The sequence below is a fragment of the Echeneis naucrates genome, chromosome 14, assembly GCF_900963305.1.
Source record: "Echeneis naucrates chromosome 14, fEcheNa1.1, whole genome shotgun sequence".
In the NCBI taxonomy this organism is placed as follows: Eukaryota; Metazoa; Chordata; class Actinopteri; order Carangiformes; family Echeneidae; genus Echeneis; species Echeneis naucrates.
Genome location: NC_042524.1, coordinates 18,025,678 through 18,046,985, shown reverse-complemented (window position 1 = coordinate 18,046,985; position 21,308 = coordinate 18,025,678). Strand labels below are relative to the sequence as shown.

General features: G+C 40.2%; 1 protein-coding gene across 1 annotated transcript; it reads right to left on the bottom strand.

Annotated features, from left to right (window-relative positions):
- Window positions 1–3,872: 3,872 nt before the first annotated feature.
- umodl1 (uromodulin-like 1) lies at window positions 3,873–19,361 on the bottom strand. The gene is made up of 16 exons (XM_029519855.1): window positions 19,049–19,361; window positions 18,617–18,775; window positions 17,952–18,073; window positions 17,511–17,697; window positions 15,741–15,884; window positions 14,656–14,916; window positions 10,324–10,581; window positions 9,761–9,873; window positions 9,427–9,646; window positions 8,863–9,000; window positions 7,845–8,770; window positions 7,563–7,723; window positions 6,046–6,282; window positions 4,692–4,848; window positions 4,443–4,527; window positions 3,873–4,060 (listed from the first exon to the last, which is right to left on the bottom strand). Exons 1-16 carry the CDS (start codon window positions 19,359–19,361, stop codon window positions 3,873–3,875), a joined length of 3,669 nt encoding a protein of 1,222 aa, XP_029375715.1.
- Between the last annotated feature and the right edge of the window lie 1,947 nt (window positions 19,362–21,308).

Below are 21,308 nucleotides of genomic sequence, written 5' to 3'. Positions count from 1 at the left end.
GCACACAGACTGGAGCTCATCTGTGCTTTCAGCACAGCACACCTGAAGCCAGCATTGTGTTGTTAATGACACAGGCTTTGACAACAAAGAACACATGTGGCAACAGTTCTTCTACTGTTGCATTAATTGTGGGCCAAATGGCCATCATGAGTCAACAGTGTTATTATTCAGATTTATTTCATAAACCCAGATGAACCATTCTACTTCATCAAAGTCTGTATCCAGGTGCTGGACAGATCTAGTGGCTCTGTATCTCTGGGAGTTTCGGTCTGCAGGCAGACAGACTGGAGCTCATTGTCTTGAGTGTTGATAATGTCACACAGTCAGACCTTACCTGATATTTCCATAACTGGCTTCAATGCAGCACCTAAACTAATAAGATGGGTCCAGCATTAACAGTGAAATTGATATTATCATAAATCTACATGTTAGAAAATGGGAGTAGTCCAGAAAAAATATGATTCAATATAATCCAACAGAGGCCAGTGACACAAATCAGGAACGAGAGCTTATCCATTATCAAATAATTCTGCTTCTTCCACCACGTGTCTCCCTGCTGGATAAAAACTAGGTTGAACCTGTTTACTTGTATGTCTTGTCAGATACTGGAAAGAGCAATGGGTTATTTATTTTTACTGAAAAAGCACAAGCACCATTAAGGAAACAAGTTTGGCAACCTCTCTGGGTGCCCCATTAAGGCACATATTCATATTTTATTCATGTCTTACATTCCGGCATGTAAGAGGGAAATGAAGATAAGGGATAGCAGTAAAATCTGTGATTTGAGGTCGAGAAGCTGTTTCCTCCTTCCCATTAAGTCTTGTTTAATTGCTGCTGTTTGCTTTACAGCTGTAGATAACAATATTTAGTTAATTTAGGGAAGGTGCCTCATCACGACATGCGTTGGTGCTGAAGATCTGTGGGACTTGAGTGACAGCCTATTGTCTGTAAAAAGCTGTGGGGGAGGTGGAGCAACACTCAGACTGTCAGCAAGTCAGCCATCTTGATGCAACAAACAGGTGATGCAAATCCAAGAGGACTGTGCTAAGAGGGTTCTGCTACAGTATGGAACAATGTGTAGAGAGCAGCGAGAAACTCTAGTTGTAGTCTCCGTTGTGACTGTCAGTTCTAGTACCATAACTCCCTTTTCTCCAAAAAAAAAAAAAAACAAAAACATATCCACAAAATATACCTACAGGACAGCTACAGAAATAAAAATACAACATGCGTGTCCACCTCCATCCTTGGTAAATACATCCTGACATGGCATCCAGCATCCAGTGCATCCAAAGGATTATCTGACCATGTGTGGTCAGAAACATTCCCCTTGGACGGTAAGATGACACCATCCTGGGACAGACTGTAAGCCTTTCTAACTGGAAGGTAGGGAAAGTGAAGAAATCTCATAGGAATCTCACACAAACTAAAAATTTGTAAATAAAAGTTTGATAAATGTTATCTATTTATGTTTATTTACTTAAAAAATGTATAAATAGGGATACATGTGTAAGGAAGTGCTTGGTCATCATTATGTTCATTCATAAATGTGAGAGCTGAGTTTATTTTATAACCTTCAGAAGACACTGTAAATCAATTTGAAGCTTCTTGGAAGTAGATAGCTTGGCAGGAATGAGACTGAATGATTGAATTACTAGTGTAACATACAATCATTAAGATATCTGTTGTTTCTTCTTTCATTTCATCGACCAGTCTTTAGAAACACAACACATCTAACTGCACACCTGGTTTTAAGTTGCCAATGATTCGCTACTTTGTATAAGCAACTTGTAATATAAAAGTTCCATCAATAAAATTTAGTTTTATTTTCATCATATTTAGAAAAAATTGGTGACATTATATGGCATCAAATGTTAATACTAAGTAAAGCATACATCCACACATACACAGCATAAAGCATAGTTTAGTTCACAACTGAAGAGCATTTGTGATACTATATGACAAGTGAAAGTCACAGCTGGTAGCTGAGATCAGTGTGATTACAGTGCTCACGTTTGAAGAAGACAATCTATTACACTGCTCAGGTACAGGGAGAAGGACCTCAGGTGCTCCATGACAACACGAGGATGTTGAATTAGTTACAGCCTGTGTGTGTAAGTCTTTGGACCTGCATAAACACACAGACACAGTGTCTGCAGCTAAGAGGTAGAGCACATGCTTTGCATCCAGAGGCCCCAGATTCAAACCGCAGCCACAAGGCAAAATCAGTGGTAGGCGTGTGCTGGTCCCAGGCCTGGATAATTGGGGAGGGTTGCTGCAGGAAGCGCAACTGTAGCTAAATCAATCATGCAAATCAAGCTGACTTGCTGTGGCGACCCGAAATAAGGAAAAAGATGAAAGGGAGAGAAAAAAATAACAGCTGGTAACGTGGATCAGCTGCTTTCCAGAATATAGACTGAGCTAAAACTAATTTCTCCTCCAGTGAGCCTTTTCTGTTTCCCAGGGGCAGACTTATGAATTCGGGAATCACTCCCTAGACACGCATTTTCTCCTGTGTTTAACAGTGGGGATTAGTGTGTGTGTGTGTGTGTATGCATGGGGGTTATGAATAATCAAACACTCTCATGTTTTTAAAGCCTATTCAAGGCCATCAACAACAAAAATGTTTATATCACTACATCTGAATACAGAAAGCGGCATTCCCGCTCATTTCACGCTTTTGAATCTGAAATGTTTCCCTGCTCTTTCTCTCCCTTTGATCGTTGTAGCTCTCCCATCCTGGTATCATCCCCTATCCCCTCCATCCCTGCACTGGGGCTGTTGCCATAGAGACGGGTTGCCAGGTCTCTGGCAGTGGGATAGAATGGGTTAATTAGGAGGCAGAGCGTTTAAAACCCTCCAGATGGTGGTGAGCCCTCCCTCGCCACAGGCCTCCAGGGACCCCCTCTAGAAGAGAAAGCCTCTGCTGTTTAGTATTCCCCTCCTCACCGTCCATCCATGAGCCACATTTATGACTCCGTAGTCAACAATGCTGGGGATGTGGGCTCATACCGCCTCAGGTCTGCTCAGCTAGTGTGGGCAGGCCATGACATCACTGTTTCCCTTCAGGACCTTCATCTTAACCACTGAGGTTGTGAGATGAGTGTTGACCTTAATGTAATCTCTTTCTATATGTAAGGTAATATTCAATATCTTTTGCTTGCCTCGGTCAACACTGCAAACAATTTGTGTGTGTGTATTCAGGAAGCCATTTTGCTTTGTGTTCTACAGTTGAAGAACTGTGTCAGCAGTGCCTCCCAGTGTCTGCATTTATACACAACATGTTTATTGTCAGCACTTTGAGCACAAATGAAGAGATCGAACAAGCGAGAGCAGGATGAGTATTTCATAATGAACAGCATGTGACATGTAGAAAAATGGCAGCTAAAATAAAATGTATCAACTTTGCATGAACATTGTCGTCGCTGGCATATTTAACGGTTACAGGACCATGAAAAAGAACATTTATACACAAATGTGCAATACAAGCCAGTTCAGCGCAGTTACAAATTCACATCACAGATTTAGAGAAACATGCTTGTTTTTCTGAATGTAATTTGGGAATTTCCCATTCCATCAGAAATGTGAGTCGTGAAGCATACAAGATGTAAACATTAGTATATGACAAATTTTAATAAATCATACATATTAAAGTATCATATTTCATTTTAAAACATTTAGAAAATATTTGTTGTCTGATGGTGTGCATGGAGCTCCACTGTCATTTTAACATCTGAACACACATCGGGGCACAACTGAAATTTACTGTGCAAAGATTTGAAGTGTTGAAGTGTGACAATGACACCTAGTGGTCACTGTACTGCGAAAGCACACTCTGTAAACATGTGGCCATAATCTGAGGTGCTGCTGCACCCCTAGGCGTTGAAAACCAGATAGGTGAAGTTCTCTTCCTTGGGTTTGACGCTGAAGTTGTAATGGCCAATGCGGTTCCTTTGGCAGTAGAAAAGGCAGACTAAAGCAATGATGAAGAAGAGCGTCAGGCCGATACCAAGACAGGAGAAGCCAACTAAGTGAAGAGTGTCGTATTCATCTTCCAGGAATACTGAAAGAATGAGTTACCGCAGTGAAAATCAGTAAAGCGACTGTAAAAAGGAAACCATCTGAAGAGAGATCAGGAGAGTTTCTATAAATATTTACGTGGGAAAAAATGTGTCATGAAAATAGACTATTCATTTCAAACACAGTTGCTATTAATTTGCGTTCAAGTCTTTCAGTGTTTTTGAATGTGTTTCCCATCAAGCCATTCCACCATATTTATTTCGAAACAGCGCTGCTTTTTTAGTAATTGAACAGCTAAATGGTCTGTCGAAGAGACAATCATGTTTACAGTGAGGAGCTTTACTGTTATGGAAACCAGCCAGCTGACTCCTACTACAGCGTCACAATCCCACAGTTATTCAGATAACAAATGTGCTGATTCTCACCCTCATCTGATCTGAGTAGAGGTCCAGAGGAGCCAAAGGCTGAACCGACCACGTTGACAGATCGAGCTGTTCTTTGCAGACAGTCCTGCAAGAAAACACAAGACGACAAGACAGAGAACTGTATTCTTTTCCCTCGCATAGCCTTGATGTGGGGTATTTCTTAGTTAGATTCATCCGCTCCATAAAGATTTGCAGTGGCGAATACGAGTTCTGAGAATTTTTAAAGGATGCCGATGCGGAGGCACTCACAGGCACACAGGTATCTGAGCCAAGTTGCACACAGATGTGGACCTGGCAGTGCAGGTAGATCACATTGACGTTGACGAGAGAGAAGATCTGCACCGCCACACGAGATGTGCTGGAGTTTCCGTTCATCAGCACTTTGGCGTATGTATTCAGGGAACAGCTGTGGAGACAAGGAAGGGAGGACACTTTCATTTTTGCTGGTTCTAAATTCTGATTGAACTCATCATTAAGCTGTTTGATGTTCATTTCACTTCTACAAAGATACACAGCAGTTTGAATTTAATCAATCATGTGATCAGTGACAGTTTAAGTCACTGATGCTGTGACATCTTCTGTACTGATAAATCGACTGCTAGTTTGTGTTGTCACGATTCATTTCATATGTGTTTAGAGGCTTCTAGCTGTGAATCACTTTTGTGAAGTAAATGAATTCAGGTGTGTTTTGACGTCATGAGTGGTTTGCCATTTCAGACATAGGTTACACTTATATAAGGGTACGCTTTCTTATACAGACAGGAAGCAGGTGACAACCAGCTAAAAAAACAAAAACTAGAGTATACATTGAACACAAAATATGAATCCATGCCATTAAAGAAACAGCAAGCTAGTGTTCTTACAATGTGATTTATTTGTTATGTTAAATACTGAATTTTAGATTAGATGTATTAAAGCACAGGGCACTCTGGCTATAACATTACAGATTTTGTATGAGGCTGATACAGAATGTTTAGAAGTGAACATGTTTTCAGCCTTTTTTTAGCGTGTGGCCCTATTTTTAGGTCCCAAAGACCACTCAGCAACCAACACGTAGTTGTTGTCATGGAGATCTGACCATGGGTATTTTATTTTGAAAAGAATGAATGGAGCTCCATACGTAATTCATGGAGGAAAAAAATAATCAAGAATGGCTATGGCTTTGTTTTGTTCATTTTAAGTCACCCCATTATCTCAAGATCTGTGGTAAAATTTCATTTTTTCATGATAGGATTAATTATAGGATTATCTCTGGTTTTTCCAGCTTATCATCCTGGTCTAATGAGAGACCTACTTTCCTTGGAAGATAACAAAATCATTCACTTTTGATCCTGCGATAAAGTGAGATACAGTGAAATTTTATAGTCTTGGCCTCCACACATCCAACACAACATATTGAATTTTCATAAAATAATGCATACATTTCAGAAATCTGCCAAGACCTGTGCAGTTGTGTTATTGACAAACTCTACAACTAAGTGGTGAAATAATTAGTAGTTGTAATGAAAGCGAGATGCAGAGTAAATATATGAGTAGTAGTGGTTGAACTCCTCGCAGTAACAGAATCAGTGACAGGGACGTGATGCTTTAGGTGCGGGCAGACCTGTTCTCCAGGAAGGGGTAGCTGTAGCTGTCTGCAGGATTAGGGGTGGGGGTAGCCCAGCACTTGTTGATGACTACTTTAATCTGCTCCGAGGAGGTGTTCAGGCTGACCTCCACCACCACCACCTCCTCAGAGGACAAACTGTAGTTGTGGGGCAGAGGTACTGTGCCGTTCATCAGCTGCACCGTCACCTGGAAGGACCCCAAGCCCATGATGACGTCTTTGATCATATTGTACCTGGAGATGGGTGAGAACAGAGTACATCCAGCCATAAATCCACCTGGAACACAGCAAAAACTCAACTCAATTTTAGTCTTACAGCCAAAGAAATGTATTCATGTTGTTTCAGTGATTTTCAGAAACAAGACAAAAGGCCACATCAGGAACATAGATAAAGTTTGATAAAATGAAACAAGGTTCCAACAGACTCCATACAGACTTGTCTTATTATGATTGTTTGGAGGGATTTTCAGTCAAAGCTGAAATAAACCTGGAGATTTTCATATAGTATGCATTAGTCTGACATACTAAGTGTTCCATGAAGCGGTTGGTAGCCCTCTCTCATCTGTTTATTTACAGTAAGTACACCAAGTGCGCTGGATGTGTGTGTATGTGTGTACTGCTGTTGTCAAAGCTGTAAATTTCCGCACTGTGGGATAAATAAAGGCTCATCTAATCTAATCTAATCCAATGGAATCTAAAATGTCTGTCATATGTGTAAATAGAAAGTTATCTTGGCCCAAATACAAAGAGGAGGAGAAGTTAGATCGCCAATAAACTGATACATTATATCTATTTGTCTAATCTACTCAAAAAACAAACAAATCACTATTTTTGATATGCTTTGGCTGGGACCTGTTACCAGGCAACCAGTGAAAAGTGAACCTATTGCACCACTACAACTTCAGAAATGTCTTTGCTTCCAGAAGTTTTACTAACCTAAGTTAAAAAAAAAAAAAAAACAGCCAGAAGGCACAAACAACAATAGTTTACAACAATCATAATCAATGATGGTCAAAATGGCAAATCTGAAGGTATAGTTCCTGATAATGTGCATCCTTTCATGGGCACAGTGCAACAATTTCAATCACACCATAGGTCACCTCAAGCAGGTTTCATGAAGGTGATTGTGAGTTCAATAAATTTCAGTCAATCTGAATTCTCCTCAAACAGGTTTTGGGATGTTGTAAAACAACACGCTGGCAGCATGACTGTGCAGCTGATAAATCTGCATACATGACATAATGTAGTCATATCAACATGGAGCAGAGAAATGTTTCCTGCATCAATGACATGAAGTCCTGAAAAAAAAAAAAAAAAAAAAAAAAAAAAGCTGGAGTAGATGTGTAATGTGCGTACTGTTTTTAGAGCCATTTGTTTATTATGTGATTTGGCAGCCTTTAGATCAGTCTTTAGATTTATCTCTTCATCTGGTTTCTCAATGTGCACATTTGTTTTATTTGTTGAAACTCCTGTTTCAGGAGTTTGACATCATCACAACGGAAAGTGAGTAGTACCCCGTGGAGCCAACGTCAGCGGAGATCAGCATCCTGTTGGCGTAGGTGCACACGATGGGAACCTCCAGACGTTTTTGGGGCACCTCGGCTCTACCGCTGGGTGAAGTGTATGAATCCATGGTGTTGTAGAGAGTTACAGATGCTGTGTAATACGTGTCATTCTAAAAAAGCAAATGTTGAAAGCTGTTTTGGTTCTTTTACCCTTCATTTGCAAAGACCAATAAGCATTGGAAAAAAAATTCCAAATGGTGAATTTTTTTCAGAGTTAATAAATGAACTTACGTGCACAAGCTGAGTACCACACTTATTCCAGGGCACCGTCAGCTGGACATGGGTGTCATTGCTTCCGTTGATGCCACATGACTTCATGCCCAAGTAGAGGGCACTTTCCTGGATTGTGTTGTTTAGAAGAAAGTCCTTTGTAACTGTCACGGTGATGGAAGCAACCCTGCACTGGACTGAGATCCCTCCCGACACGGAGACACTGACAGCAGTTCTCAGGGCAGTAGCATGAGTTGTACGAGTTGTAACCACGGTAACAGTGGTTGTGGGGTAGGTAACAGCGTTGGTAGGGGTAAGAGTTGTGGATAATATTCCGGTTATCGTTGTTGTATGGTTAGCTATGGTGGCTGTGGGGTTGATAACGGTGGTTTGGGAGTTATTATCGGTGATCGTAGGGTTAGAAATGGGGGTTGTGAGATTAATAACGGTGGGTGCAGGGATGGTAACGGTCATTGTGGGGTTGGTGACAGTCATTGTGGGGTTGGTAACAGTGGTTGTGGGGTTGGTGATGGTCATTGTGGGGTTGGTAACAGTGGTTGTGGGGTTGGTGATGGTCATTGTGGGGTTGGTAACAGTGGTTGTGGGGTTGGTAACGGTGGTTGTGGGGTTGGTAACGGTGGTTGTGGGGTTGGTGATGGTCATTGTGGGGTTGGTAACAGTGGTTGTGGGGTTGGTAACGGTGGTTGTGGGGTTGGTAACGGTGGTTGTGGGGTTGGTGTTTGTCATTGTGGGGTTGGTAACGGTGGTTGTGGGGTTGGTAACGGTGGTTGTGGGGTTGGTAACGGTGGTTGTGGGGTTGGTGTTTGTCATTGTGGGGTTGGTAACAGTGGTTGTGGGGTTGGTGACGGTGGTAAAGGTAGGAGTCACAACTGTTGAAAATATTGTAGTTGTCACTGATGGTGTTGTCATCACTGAGATAGAACGTGCTGCACAAGATAAGATGTTGTTGTTACAAAATGCAAAGACATGCAATACTTGATTTGTGCAAAATCAACCTGTCCAGATTGTGAGACCCTACCTTGACATGATCGTCCAGGTCTTTCTGGGTCGTTGTCTATTAAACCCTCCGGGCAAACACAAGTGTAAGAGGCCCAGGTGTTTCTACAAGTTGCCCACTGAGAGCAGTCATTTTCCCCTGAGACACATTCATCAAAATCTACAAAAGGGAAAATATTTGTTGTCAGTAGGTACAATTTAGTTTGTCTGGCATTTGTTTGAATTTTGCATACCTTCAGTAGTTCAATAGTACATTACATTACATTCAATAGTTTTGGACACAAATGTGACAGCTTTCTGCCATAACATTCAAAAGAAACCCAGCTTTTCCACCAAAAAAACTGAGAGAGCCATCAAGGTCGGTAATTAAATATATACTCTAGTAATTTTGTTACTAGATTAATCAGTTTCAGGAATCATTTAAAAAAGTACAAAAAAATATTTAAAAAAAAGTCAAAATAACTAATCCAAATTGTACTAACCCCACAATGCAAACTCATAGTTCTGCATTTAAAGATTCTGTTTGAAACCATGTCCTGCCTGCTATGAAAAAAAGTTTCTTGGAACCTTGAGCAAAAAAGCATACCATTTATGCTTGTTTTGTTTCTGTCCACAGTGTATGTAGAGCTGTTCATCAGCGAGTTCAACAGAGCCACGGACACATTACTGATGTCTTGGCTTTGATTGGGGGTGAAGATTAGGGCGAAGTTGACCACCACACTACCCAGGGAAAAACTTCTGATCTCGATTCTCACCCTGCCTGAATCCACCATGGCCTTCATCTCTGGAGAGAGAGACTGGTAGATCTGTTGGAAACAAAGGAAACAAACGATAAAATAATGAAATGTAAATGAAACAAGAAAATCTACTCTTTTGAAATTCACATTCTGCCAGTGGATTGTTCTTTATGACAAACCTACCTCCTCTATGATGTTCGTACTGAGGTTTTGGTAAGCCTGACTGCTGGTGTTCTGCAAGTCAGCAGTGAACTGGATGTTGGTAAGTCTAGCTGTGGCATCAAGAGTCTGAGCATCTATAAGGAACAATAAAACCAGTTTCTAGAATTAAATGTCAGCATTGGTTCGAACCCTACTGAAGAATGGTAGTCTTTTCTTCATCGCACAGCAGTCATTCAGGGCAAATTTTCAATATACGTCTGATTGGCTGGAGGCAGGAAGCAGTGTTTGAAAATAATCTGTACTCCCTCAGATGAGGGGAAGTTATCCTTTTGAGAGAGGGAAAACCTCTACAAAGAGGGAAATGATCAATAGAACCAATAATAACAACGTTTTTATTACAAATTGTGATATCATAAAGACACTGTTGGCCATGACACAACTAATTACAAATAAGAGTAACAATTTACTGTTAGCTGTTACTGTTATAACAAACTTGTGGCATGCACAGCAGAAATTTGATGACATTATTGGATTTAAACTGGATTTGCAAAAAAGATTCAAAACCCAAAGCAATCAGTGCTTACCAGTCTTGACAGTTATGTGAAGTGGGTCTCCTTGGTTTCCACAAGCACAAGGTGTGACAGTAACATTGTAGAGAACCCCTGGCTGCAGTCCTCTCACCTCCATCATGGTCTGGCTGGTTTCCCAGAGCTGAATGTCCTCTGAACCCTTCCTTACAGCAACCTGATAGCTCTGTTTTTTCTGAAACTGGCTGGACCAGCGCACACAGAAGGAGGTTCCAGTGACGTTAGACAACCTTAGGGTGGTGATGTTGGAAGGAGCTGGAAGCATGTAGGTGTTAAGAGGGGAGAGACCGCGACAGGTTTATCATTGCAGTTGAAGTAACTGAGTGATCTGTATTGAGGAAGATTTTCATTCATCTGGAGAAGAATGAAATTAAATGAATTAAAATTTCATGGAAAGGACTTGCTCAAAGTTACAAAATCCACTTGACAGTAATTTCAAAGGGAACTTGAATAAGATCAACTGGCAGAAAAATAATATTCTTCCATTTGTTTAAAGCCATTCATATCTACATAGGGAGTGGGCCCTCCTCCGCAGAGCCCACCATGTGCTATTGTCATGTTTCTACAGAATGGACCAACCAAATACTAATTCTGGGGACGACGACCCAGAATTGACAAGGCCAAAATTGATTCCTCTTCAGACCTGGAAAGGGGCGTTAATGGGAGGGGTATTCATTTAGTTGCAATCTGCAATGTGACCACTAGATGCCACTTAACCATATATACTGATACTCTAGAACTTACGTTCTGGACATTCATTTATTCATTCATCTTCTTATCTGTTTCCGGGTCATGGGGAGTTCTGGAGCCAATCCCAGCTCACTTTGGGCAAAGGCTCTGGACAGGTCGCCAGTTCATCATAGGGCCAACACAGAGAGACAGACAGAGATAATTTACAGTCACCAGTTAACCCAAACATGATGTCTTTGGATGGTGGGAGGAAACCAGAGTACCTGGAGAAAACCCACACAGGCACAGAGAGAACATGCAAACTGTGTATAGAAAGGCTTTAAACAGTTATTTCAGCTGTGAAGTTGGACACTGTACCTTAGGCTTCTATGGAACTGACTCACTTTTGTAGCCAGTCTAAAGTGGTCATCAGAGGAACTGCAGGTTTTGGCAATCCTGCATGCACTCTTGCAGTTTGTTATGTAAAACTGAAAAAAACCTTTCTAATAAAATTTCTAATAAGGCAAACTAGTCAATTATAAAACCTTCATTTTTGTTAAGTTTTAAAGTTATACATTGATGATGTGTTGCTTTGAGCGACAGCTGTTGGAGCCTTTAAGCTTGCCTCAAAATGGCGTGTAGCAACATTAATGTCCATGCATCCTGCCTTTTTACCCATTTTTGGATGACAATGCACCAGCCCAGTCTGAGTTTAAAAACCACTCTTCAGAAACCTCTGCGTGACAGCAATAATACAACAAACATCTTTATTTACAGTTTCAGGATATAACAGCGGCCAGTACTGTCATGTCACTGCTGGATGGTTTTGGGTTCTAACCCAAGGTCTCCAGCCTTTCCATGTGGAGTTTGTATGTTCTCCCTGAACCTTTGTGGGTTCCTCCCAGGAAATCCAGCTCCCTCCCCCCAGAAAATATAGGTTTTGGCGAACTGATGATTCTAAATTGTCCCAAGATGGGAGTGTGAATGGTTGTTTGTCTCTATATGTCTCCTATATGTCGGTCCGGTGATTGACTGGCAACTTGTCTACTGTGTACCCAGCCCTCACCCAATGCAGGGACGGGCTCAAGAATAAAGGGCAGTAATTACCTTGTTATGGTCTGTGGAACCACAAAAAGATGAGGAAGACAGGAAGAGGTTAGCATTGAGGACCCAGACCTTGAAAGGCTTGATGATTTTGTTATAGCTGTGTTAAAGGCGAAAGATTATGTGGTCCAAATGAGGATTCCAATGACATTGGCACAATGGCAAAATTGAAAACATGGCTTCAAGCGATATGCCTACAGTTAATTTAGGGCAAGAATTGGAAATAGGATAGGAAATAGAAAATAGGAAAATAATGAATGCACGAAAATCATCGAGATGGTCACTTCAATCCTACTGAAGTAACACATGCAAATAAGAAGGAAACTGGGAAAGATACATTTGTGAAGTACTTGAAGATGAGGACAAGAAAACAATGGAGATAGATGTTGATGACATTCCAGGTATAATTTAAAAATGCCTGGTGTCACAGTTAAAGTAGCTGAAGCTAAAAGGTTGATCAGTAAGAGGGAGAGTGAGAAAGCCTGCAGGGTATTCCAGTTATTCAGTGAGAGCGTGAGAGTATGAGTCATGTAGAAAGACAACGCAAAGGAAGAGAAAGGTGTTCACAGTCTGGAGGGAATCATGCATACGGCAAATGTGGTGGGATTGATAGAGTGAAGTGCTGCAGCTGTGGAGAAAATGGTGCTTTTTAAATGACACACACAAAGATACAAGATGTTTACCCAGATTTCATATGGCGAAGGATTAAAGAAGGAGGCCTAAACTAGAAGACAGGAAAGAAATGAAAGATGAGCCTAAGTCAGAAAAATGAAGAGGATCTTACAGTACAGAGAGTGAATGCTGTGTGGGAAGCATGCTGACAAACCTCACACTATCAAAATTAAAGTTAATTTTGATAGTGTGAGGTTTTGCAACTAGAGATGGAAGAAGAGAATAGCTGTCGAAACAAGAGCAGCTAGCAAGAGATTGGCTAAATGATAAGATGTCAGTACCTTCAGCAGAAATCATTCCCAATATGTTTTTCCCTTAGTAATGGAGGAGCTGCAGGCATTTTAAATAGCAATTTGCTCAGATTCAAAATAGCATTTCTGCTGTTTTTAATGAAGTCGAATGGTGGGAGGGCAGCCTGGTGGCAGAGTGGTTAGCACTGTTGCCCCACAATAAGAATGGTGCTGGTTCATTTCCCAGCCTAGGGCCTTTCTGTGTGATGTTTGCATGTTCTCCCCGTGCTTGTGTGGGTTTCCTCCAGGCACTCCGGTTTCCTGTCCAAAGACATCATATTCAGGTTAAACGGTGACTCTAAACTATCTGTAGGTCTGAGTGTGAGTGGCTGTTTGTCTGTCTGTCTGTGTGTTGGCCCTGTGATGGACTGGTGCTTCGATTGGCTCCAGCACCCCGCAAGCTGGAAACAAAAAAATGTTAGAAGATGAGTGAATGAATGAAAGAATGAATTGTTGGAGATCTCATGTTAGAAATTCACACTATGCTGTTAAGGGTTTCAGAAATGAAGTTCTGCTGGTTCCCTGCTCATTTGGGTGTTAAAGGTCAAGGAAAAGCAAGTAACATGGCAGAGAAGCCGTTGGACAACAATGTGATATAAGTGGTCCATGAGGAGAAGCAAAAATCGAATTAAATCAAGCAGTTGTAATTTATACAGGGCAGAATGAGTTGGCTACAAACAATAGGGGGAAATTATATGATAACACACAGACTGCACATCATGTTAACATCTATATCACTCTATAACCAGGTAATCATAACAAAATTACAAGATTCAGGCAGTTAGGCTTTCAAGCTATCTAATATATTATGGGGATACAAATCTGTATTTGAAATTTAAATTTAGAGAATGTGATTCAAAGAAAAACTGATGAATAAGGGGAAGGAGATGGAGGAAAATAGATGGCATTACAAAGTACACTCAAAATTATTCACAAAAATAGACTGATTTCAAAGACTCTGGGCCCCATCTATCAAGAGGACTACCACTTCACTCCTACCTATCACACATAGTAGTGGAGCCGCTGCACTCCAGCACCAAGTCCACTGCTACTATGGATTAAACAGCTCAACAACCCTTTAGAGCCACCAAGATTGTGACACTGACTCCTTTCTGGCTGCCAAAATACAGTATTTTTCCATCATTGTGTCATCACTAATATTAGTTCTTGTTTTCAATACCTTAATCAATACATAAAATTCCAACCCATAGCATTAAACAACTAAAATAGCAGCACTGTGTAAACAGTTAAGCAGTGAAACCTAAAGTGCTTCCAAACAGTGGCTTTTGTTGTTGTTTTATTTTTCTCAGTTTTTTGGTTTTTTACAAGAGAAACTATTTTAAAGATAAAGACCAAAATGGTTGTCATAAATGTTTTACTAACTTCTCTGTGGAATATAATGATTTAATGTTAGACAACTCATTCAAAAGTACTGTATCTACCTCAACTATAGGATGGCTGAAAAATATATACGAAAGACGTGTAAAGTAATAACAGCATTTACCTTAAATGTCTACAGAGAAAAATATGGTGTTATGACTCCTATTTACCTCTATTTTATGCAGCCTTGAAATAGAAATAAAATATTTCTTACAGCATGTGGTTGTCGGCAGAGATAAATCCACAGATGAGCTCATGCTGGTATCTGGAGCAGAAGTTGCCCACAGTGATGAATTAAAGGAGACAGAGCTTGTGTTGCTCAGAGCTGTGGTCATACTGATCTCAGAGGAGTTGAAGACACTAGCAGTGCTGTTGGCAGAAAGGTGCAGCGTGCTGTTAGAAGTTGGGTCATAGGTTGTGTTCATGGGTGGAAGGTGGGCCAGCGGGGTGTCTGTGGTCCATACCCCGACGTCAACTGGAGGGAAAGAACAAAGAACAATGCCAACATCAGGTTCGGTTCCAGTACCTGTGTGTTGAAAACTATCACAAGCCTGCATTCAGGTAAAGAGTGAAGGTGATTAATCTTCACCTTTAGGCAGAACCGTGTGAGTCAGTAGGCCTTTGTCTATGATCTGATCCTGATGAGTCATTCAAGGTTAAACTCAACAAAACACAAATAAACTTACTCCGGCTCACTTTTGTGTGCACATTATTCAGCTGTGATCTGGATCTAATGTGAACCCTCATGACAAACAGCCCATCCTTCATCCTTTAACATGCTTGTTGAAACAAAATTAATATTGTGTAAACCTCATTTATAATGAGTTTTCTAATAGTTCTTAAATATTTTTGATTATTTTGCAAATATTTCATTTGTTTTAATTTCATTTTCAACTGTTTATCTGTCCCGGTTGCCTCGGCATCTCCCTGGCATCTCAGGGGAGGGCCGACGTATAGATTGGTTAAATAGGGCAATCCAGTAAGAGACAGACTACAAATGGACAAATTTAAATGTAATTTATTGATGTAAATGGAGCATCTACATCAGTCTTAGTTAAGTTATGAATTCATTACAAACGTGAAAAAAAAATTATATTATTTATAATGTTGACCATAATTTTGATCTCGCAGAGCTTATTACCAGAGCCTTTAGTCAGTTTGTGCAGTAACAAAACAATGTTAGGATTCTTGACTGTTGTGTACTGTGTATTGCCTACTTTGAAGTGTGCCACTGTAATTCAGCTTACTGCCATTTACTAAAAGATTAGTGGTATATTTTTGCAACACACACAGTTTCACCTGTGCAGCGGGCTCCTGGGTTGTGGGGATCGACATCAACATATCCTTGGCGACAGGTACACTCATAGGAGCCCAGTGTGTTGATACAATCTGCATAAGGGGAGCACTGATAGAGAGAAGAGTCCTCTACACACTCATCTACATCTGCAATCAGAAAAACAGACACAAAAATTTTGGGGGGGTACAATAATGAGAGATAGTAAATAAACAAATTGAAAGGGCATTGTGCCATGTCTCAACCAAGTAATAAGAACTGTGACTGGGAAAATACACACAAAGTCAAACTAAATCTTATTCAATATTTAGTGGAAAGTCCTTTGTGAATTACTCAAGACTTGAACACAGACATCAACAGGCACTCTGAATCTGATATTCTCCATTGCTTCTGCTACTCTATGCTCCAGCACACACTAGTTTTGATGCATTTGGCTGAACCTCAGCACAAAGAGCTCCTGTAGATCTCTGCATTCAACCAGTCCCCTATGCGCGAAACTGTAACACTTTCACAGCAACCATATATGCAGAGCGACAACAGAACCAGCACCATATTTGATGGACGAGATTGTTGCTCTGGGTAATAAGCTCTTCTGCTTTTCCTCTACATTTCTCTCTTGCCACCACAGCAGTTCACTTTTTGTTTCTTTTTGTATGAACAGCCTGGTCTTTCTGTATTTGTTTAACAGGGTGTTTGCATTTTATGCCGCATCTTCTGAGGTTTTGTTCATGAAGTCTTCTGTTGTCTGCTGAGAGATAAACTTGTCCACCTACAGCCTGGAGAACATTCTTGACATGCCGTGTGTTCGTAGAGAGATTTTTTTTTTCACCATACAAGGGACTGTCCATCCAAAGGACTTATTCTACCAGTCTTTTTCCTGCCTCCTTGTGCATAGCTGCTTTTCAGAAAGTACCCAACCGCTGACCTCAATGTAGATGGCAACTCTCATCTTTCAGTAAGCTCTGAACCACATGTAAGTCCCTCTGTGTATGAACCAGGAACAAAATGACACAAAACTGCACAAGAAGCATTTTGTATTTGAGTGTCCAATTACATATGAACCTCTAAATCCTGGACACTGTGGCTTAAAGTAGCTGGAAGTCCCACACAGCTCATTCAGTACTGCTACAAACATAATCAAACTGAAGCTTAGACTTGTCAACTTCATGTTGGTTCCATGATTGCACTTATGCTCTATAAGTGGTGTGTTTGCTAACAGTGAGGTGAGATAATGTGAAAACTGAAAATAAACAAAAACCCAAAACATAATCTATATATGAAACAGAAGGGAACTTAAAATAAAGTGCGAAACTGGGAGTGGAACCACGCGGCATGTTTGTATGATAAATTTAAAGGGCGTAATTCATAGTTGTGAGCAGGAAATGCAGCGTGTTGTTTAAAGAGAACATTTTAAAGGCAAACTAATGTATGTTGATGAGTGTGATGTTAATGTGACAATGTGCAAATGTAACAAGTACAACTGGTCCATGATTAATATCTGTGTGTGTGTGTGTGTGTGTGTGTGTGTATGTATGTGTATATGCACTCACTCTGATGTTATTTTCCGCTATTGCAGGAAACATCCCACATATGACTGTCACTCAAATAGAAGTGGTGGGAGAAGGAAACTGTGGTGCGACTGAGTAATTTTTTCCTGAACACTGCGTTCTCTGCAGCATGAATCACTCTCAAAACTCTACAAGAATGTCATTTCTCTGAAGAAGAGAAAGAGGCCACAAGAAGCTTCACTGAGAACAACAACCGTGTCTCCTCACCTTCCACTGTCACAGATGACACCTCTTCTATGTGTTTGAGAAGGAGATGCAGCTTTGATGTGACGTTGTACAGAGAGAGAGTGAAGTTGCAGGTGATCAGCAGTGATGTTGCAGTTCTGTATGGATGCACAGGCCATGAGCTGAGATAATAGACCGAAATGTCATCCATCTGCAAAGCTCCAGTCACCTACGTTTGATGGAGATACAAATGTGTGAGTGTGAAATTTGTGGAGGAATAAGAAATAGAATAATGCCAGAAAAAGCTGTGGTGTTTATTTAAATTTTAGTTCTCCATAAAAAGCATCAGAGTTAGTTTTATGACAATAATTGCACGATGGTTTTAGTATAGTCTGTACTGCATGGAGCAGAAGTATGCCTCTTGTATGCAGTAGTAGAGGGAGTAATAGAGATAATGTTAGCAATAGCATTAGCACTACAGACCATTGCTTGTAGTAATCTTGTGTGATTCAGAAGTCCTTTATCCTTAGACATCAGCTGCTGGTAATCCGTCTTCACTGTCACTGTTGTGTTCAGGCGGCTTCTGTCAGAGTCATTTGTTGAGTCTGAAAGTTAAATGAAAAGCATCAGTTCATCCAAATCACAAAGAAAACACCTAGGCTGTGTAATAACTGGGACTGTATCAAAAACTGAACCTCGTGTTTTGATGCATGGAGGATGTGAGATGATCTATTTTTTAGTGTACTCCATATACCAACTATAGGAACTCAAAAGAAAAGAAACAAAAGACTACCCTCCACAGCAAAAAAGAAGAAGAACATAACCCTGTCCCTCTAGCCACCACTACCAGTTAATACATTTGGTATAATTCCTATTGTGCAGTAATTTAGTAATTTATTCTCTCTGGTTTATATGTAAACAGAAATAAAAAATAAAAAAAAAAACACCTGCCAAAATAGTTGTAGAGTAGAGTAATAGAAGAAATACATTTGTAAACAAAAGTTTAAAAGAAAATGCCAAGCTTTTGAGCACAAAATACAATTTTTTGGAGAAAAGATCATTCAATAAGAGTAAATGCCTTTACCCAAGAGAATATACCAGCAGCCTACTTTGATAACAAATGAAAATAAATCAGGCTGTATACTAACTTGTAGGATGACTGCAGAAACAACGACCAAGCCTCTGGCAGCATTTTTGCCAGCCTGGGCAGTCCATGTCCAACTCACACTCCTCAGATCCAGGATACAAACCATCTGTGGTTGGACAGGATCCTGGCTTGGCAATAACCTCCCCACTCCTGTTTACAGCTTCATTCAAAGAAAATAACATGTTACGGGCCATATATTAGCAGCAAGATATTTGAAGCAGTTTAGTTTCTGTGCCTCCATCTGGTGTCTTGCACACAGCACCACACACTGAAAGGTCATGCTGACTTCATCTGTGCTGTCTGTGTACAGCGCAGTTACATCATCAAATATTACTAACACAAAGATGATTTAAATCTAAGAGCAAACTGAACAATTTCTGCTCTTCTATCAACCTCAAACCAAAGACAGGTTTAAGAAGGGCAGTACACTTACGCAGGGCACAGTAACGACCGACTTGCACATATCCATCACAGCACTTGATAACTTGCTCCATCACAATCTTGTACTCAGTCTGATGGATCATCTTGTAAAGCGTGACTGTACATGTCTTCCAAAGAAGCCAGCCACCACAAGGTGTTGTCGCTGTATAGGGAACCTTATGCATCGCTAAGAAACTCACTGTCCTTGTCTCATTGTGAACACACAGATGGTAGCCTGATGGAGCCAGGCCACTTCCTGAAATAAAATATACATTGTCAATTTTTTTGTTGGACAGTTTTTCCTGGTTGTGAGTATCTCGATGCATAACGACACTTTGAGTTTCTCAGTAACAGTCCTTGATTTTCATTAAGGATATCATAAAACATCTCATTTGTGGCATTAGAAAAGTAAAAAAAATAAAAAATAAAAAATAAAACAAACGCTAGGTGGTGAAAATCTTCACATACAACATATTGTTTTGGCAAAACATCAATTTCATGTTACTGCGTCATCTGCATAGAGGCCTACCTTCATAGACAGTGTATTGTCCCCTACCGAGAGCCAGCAGAGCCGCAGCCACCCAGATGGAGAGCATCCAGTTCATTTTTCACAGATCAAAATCACAACTCTGTATTTAACGATCACATTGGATGTGCATTCTTTCTCTTTGAGATGATGCTAACTCACTGTTCAGGATTGATTCAAAAAACAAATCCTCTGTGGCAATGTCTTTCTCCTCCCCTCACAGCAACATCGGTCCCTGATGGCCCAAAAAATCATGGCAGCCAGTGGGTGAGCATTAGATGAATATGAATTAATGTGATGAATATTTGGAGTTGGATGGTCAGTGCACTGAGATTCCATCAATTTTGTCAGTATATAACACTATGCAAATAATTTCATTTCCTGCATTTCTGTGAAGTATAGCAGCACAACACACTACATCTATGTATGATAGACAAACCTTTTGCTCACAGTCCCTGTTTTCTATTTTTATGCAATAAGTACAATGTGATTTTACTCATTCTTTGGCAATATTAGGATTGTTAAACATGTTTATAATGCCTGGAGGGGGAAAGATGGCGAATGGGAGGAGCAAAACTCCCTGATGACTTGATTTCCAAACAGGTAACCATGGTAGTGCTAGTTATGCTGGCGGCATTAACAGTCAGTGTTAGCCATTAATGTCAAGTAATGAGGAGTGAGAAGTTCCCTACCATTTTCCCACATGTCCTCTTCTCTGATATGAGAGAACAGTGGGATGTTTTGGCTGTCAGAGATATCTACAAAAAAAAAAAAAGACAAAAATTCTATCCTCATCTGGACATGAATGTGAAAATATATTCTTATTTGATTGAAAGGAAGTTCCACAGGTCCTCAGTATTCTTTTAAAATATCCCATGTATATTTCTTATCATTAATAAACAGTGATTAATGTAATGGATTTCCTCTTATTGTAATGAGGTGTGAATGTGTGCCTGATTAAACCTCTCTCTGTCATTAGTGATAATGACTGGGTATATGCTGATGTGGTGGAGCATGTGGATGTATGGAGGTCCATGGCTATAGGCACACTGTATCTGATGAGGTCACAGCACATTCAACAGTTATACTAAAATATACATAAACAAATACATGTCTATTGAGTAGGCTTTTGTGAAGATAAAGATAAAAAGAAGTAGAGACACCATGAAGACCACACCTGTTTGAGTCATGAGTCCTGAGAGTGTTGCCAGGTGCTGTTGCTGACAAGGCTTTCCAGGAAGAGTCCTGTAGGCCCATTAAACATGGCAACTATTCCCCACTGGATGCAAGTAATGACACAAATCTACTATCTATGCTGTAGTGACTTCCCCTCAGTCACAGACCTAATTGGTTTCCTGGGGGTTAGGGGAGCGTGTAGTTACATGTATGGTATATCTGATTCTCAGAGTTGAGACTGAAAATCATTATATATCTGTAGTGTATAACCACAAATACTGACCCATTTTTCCAAGAAATTAATGAAGAAGTATGTTGACAAAAAAGTCCACAAAGCACTCACTCCCTTTAAATATTCAGAGTTCAGTGGAAAATCATCACTACAGTTTCCACCCATCTAGTTTACAGTAATACACAGCTTACTGTCAAGAAAAATCTACTTGCAAACTTACAATACCTCATTTACATAGTCGAAATAATCCTATAAAAATATTACAATTTTACAACACATTTATAATGCTATTATATAAATAACTACAATGCTGTTGTAGTATTGCAATAACTCGATCTA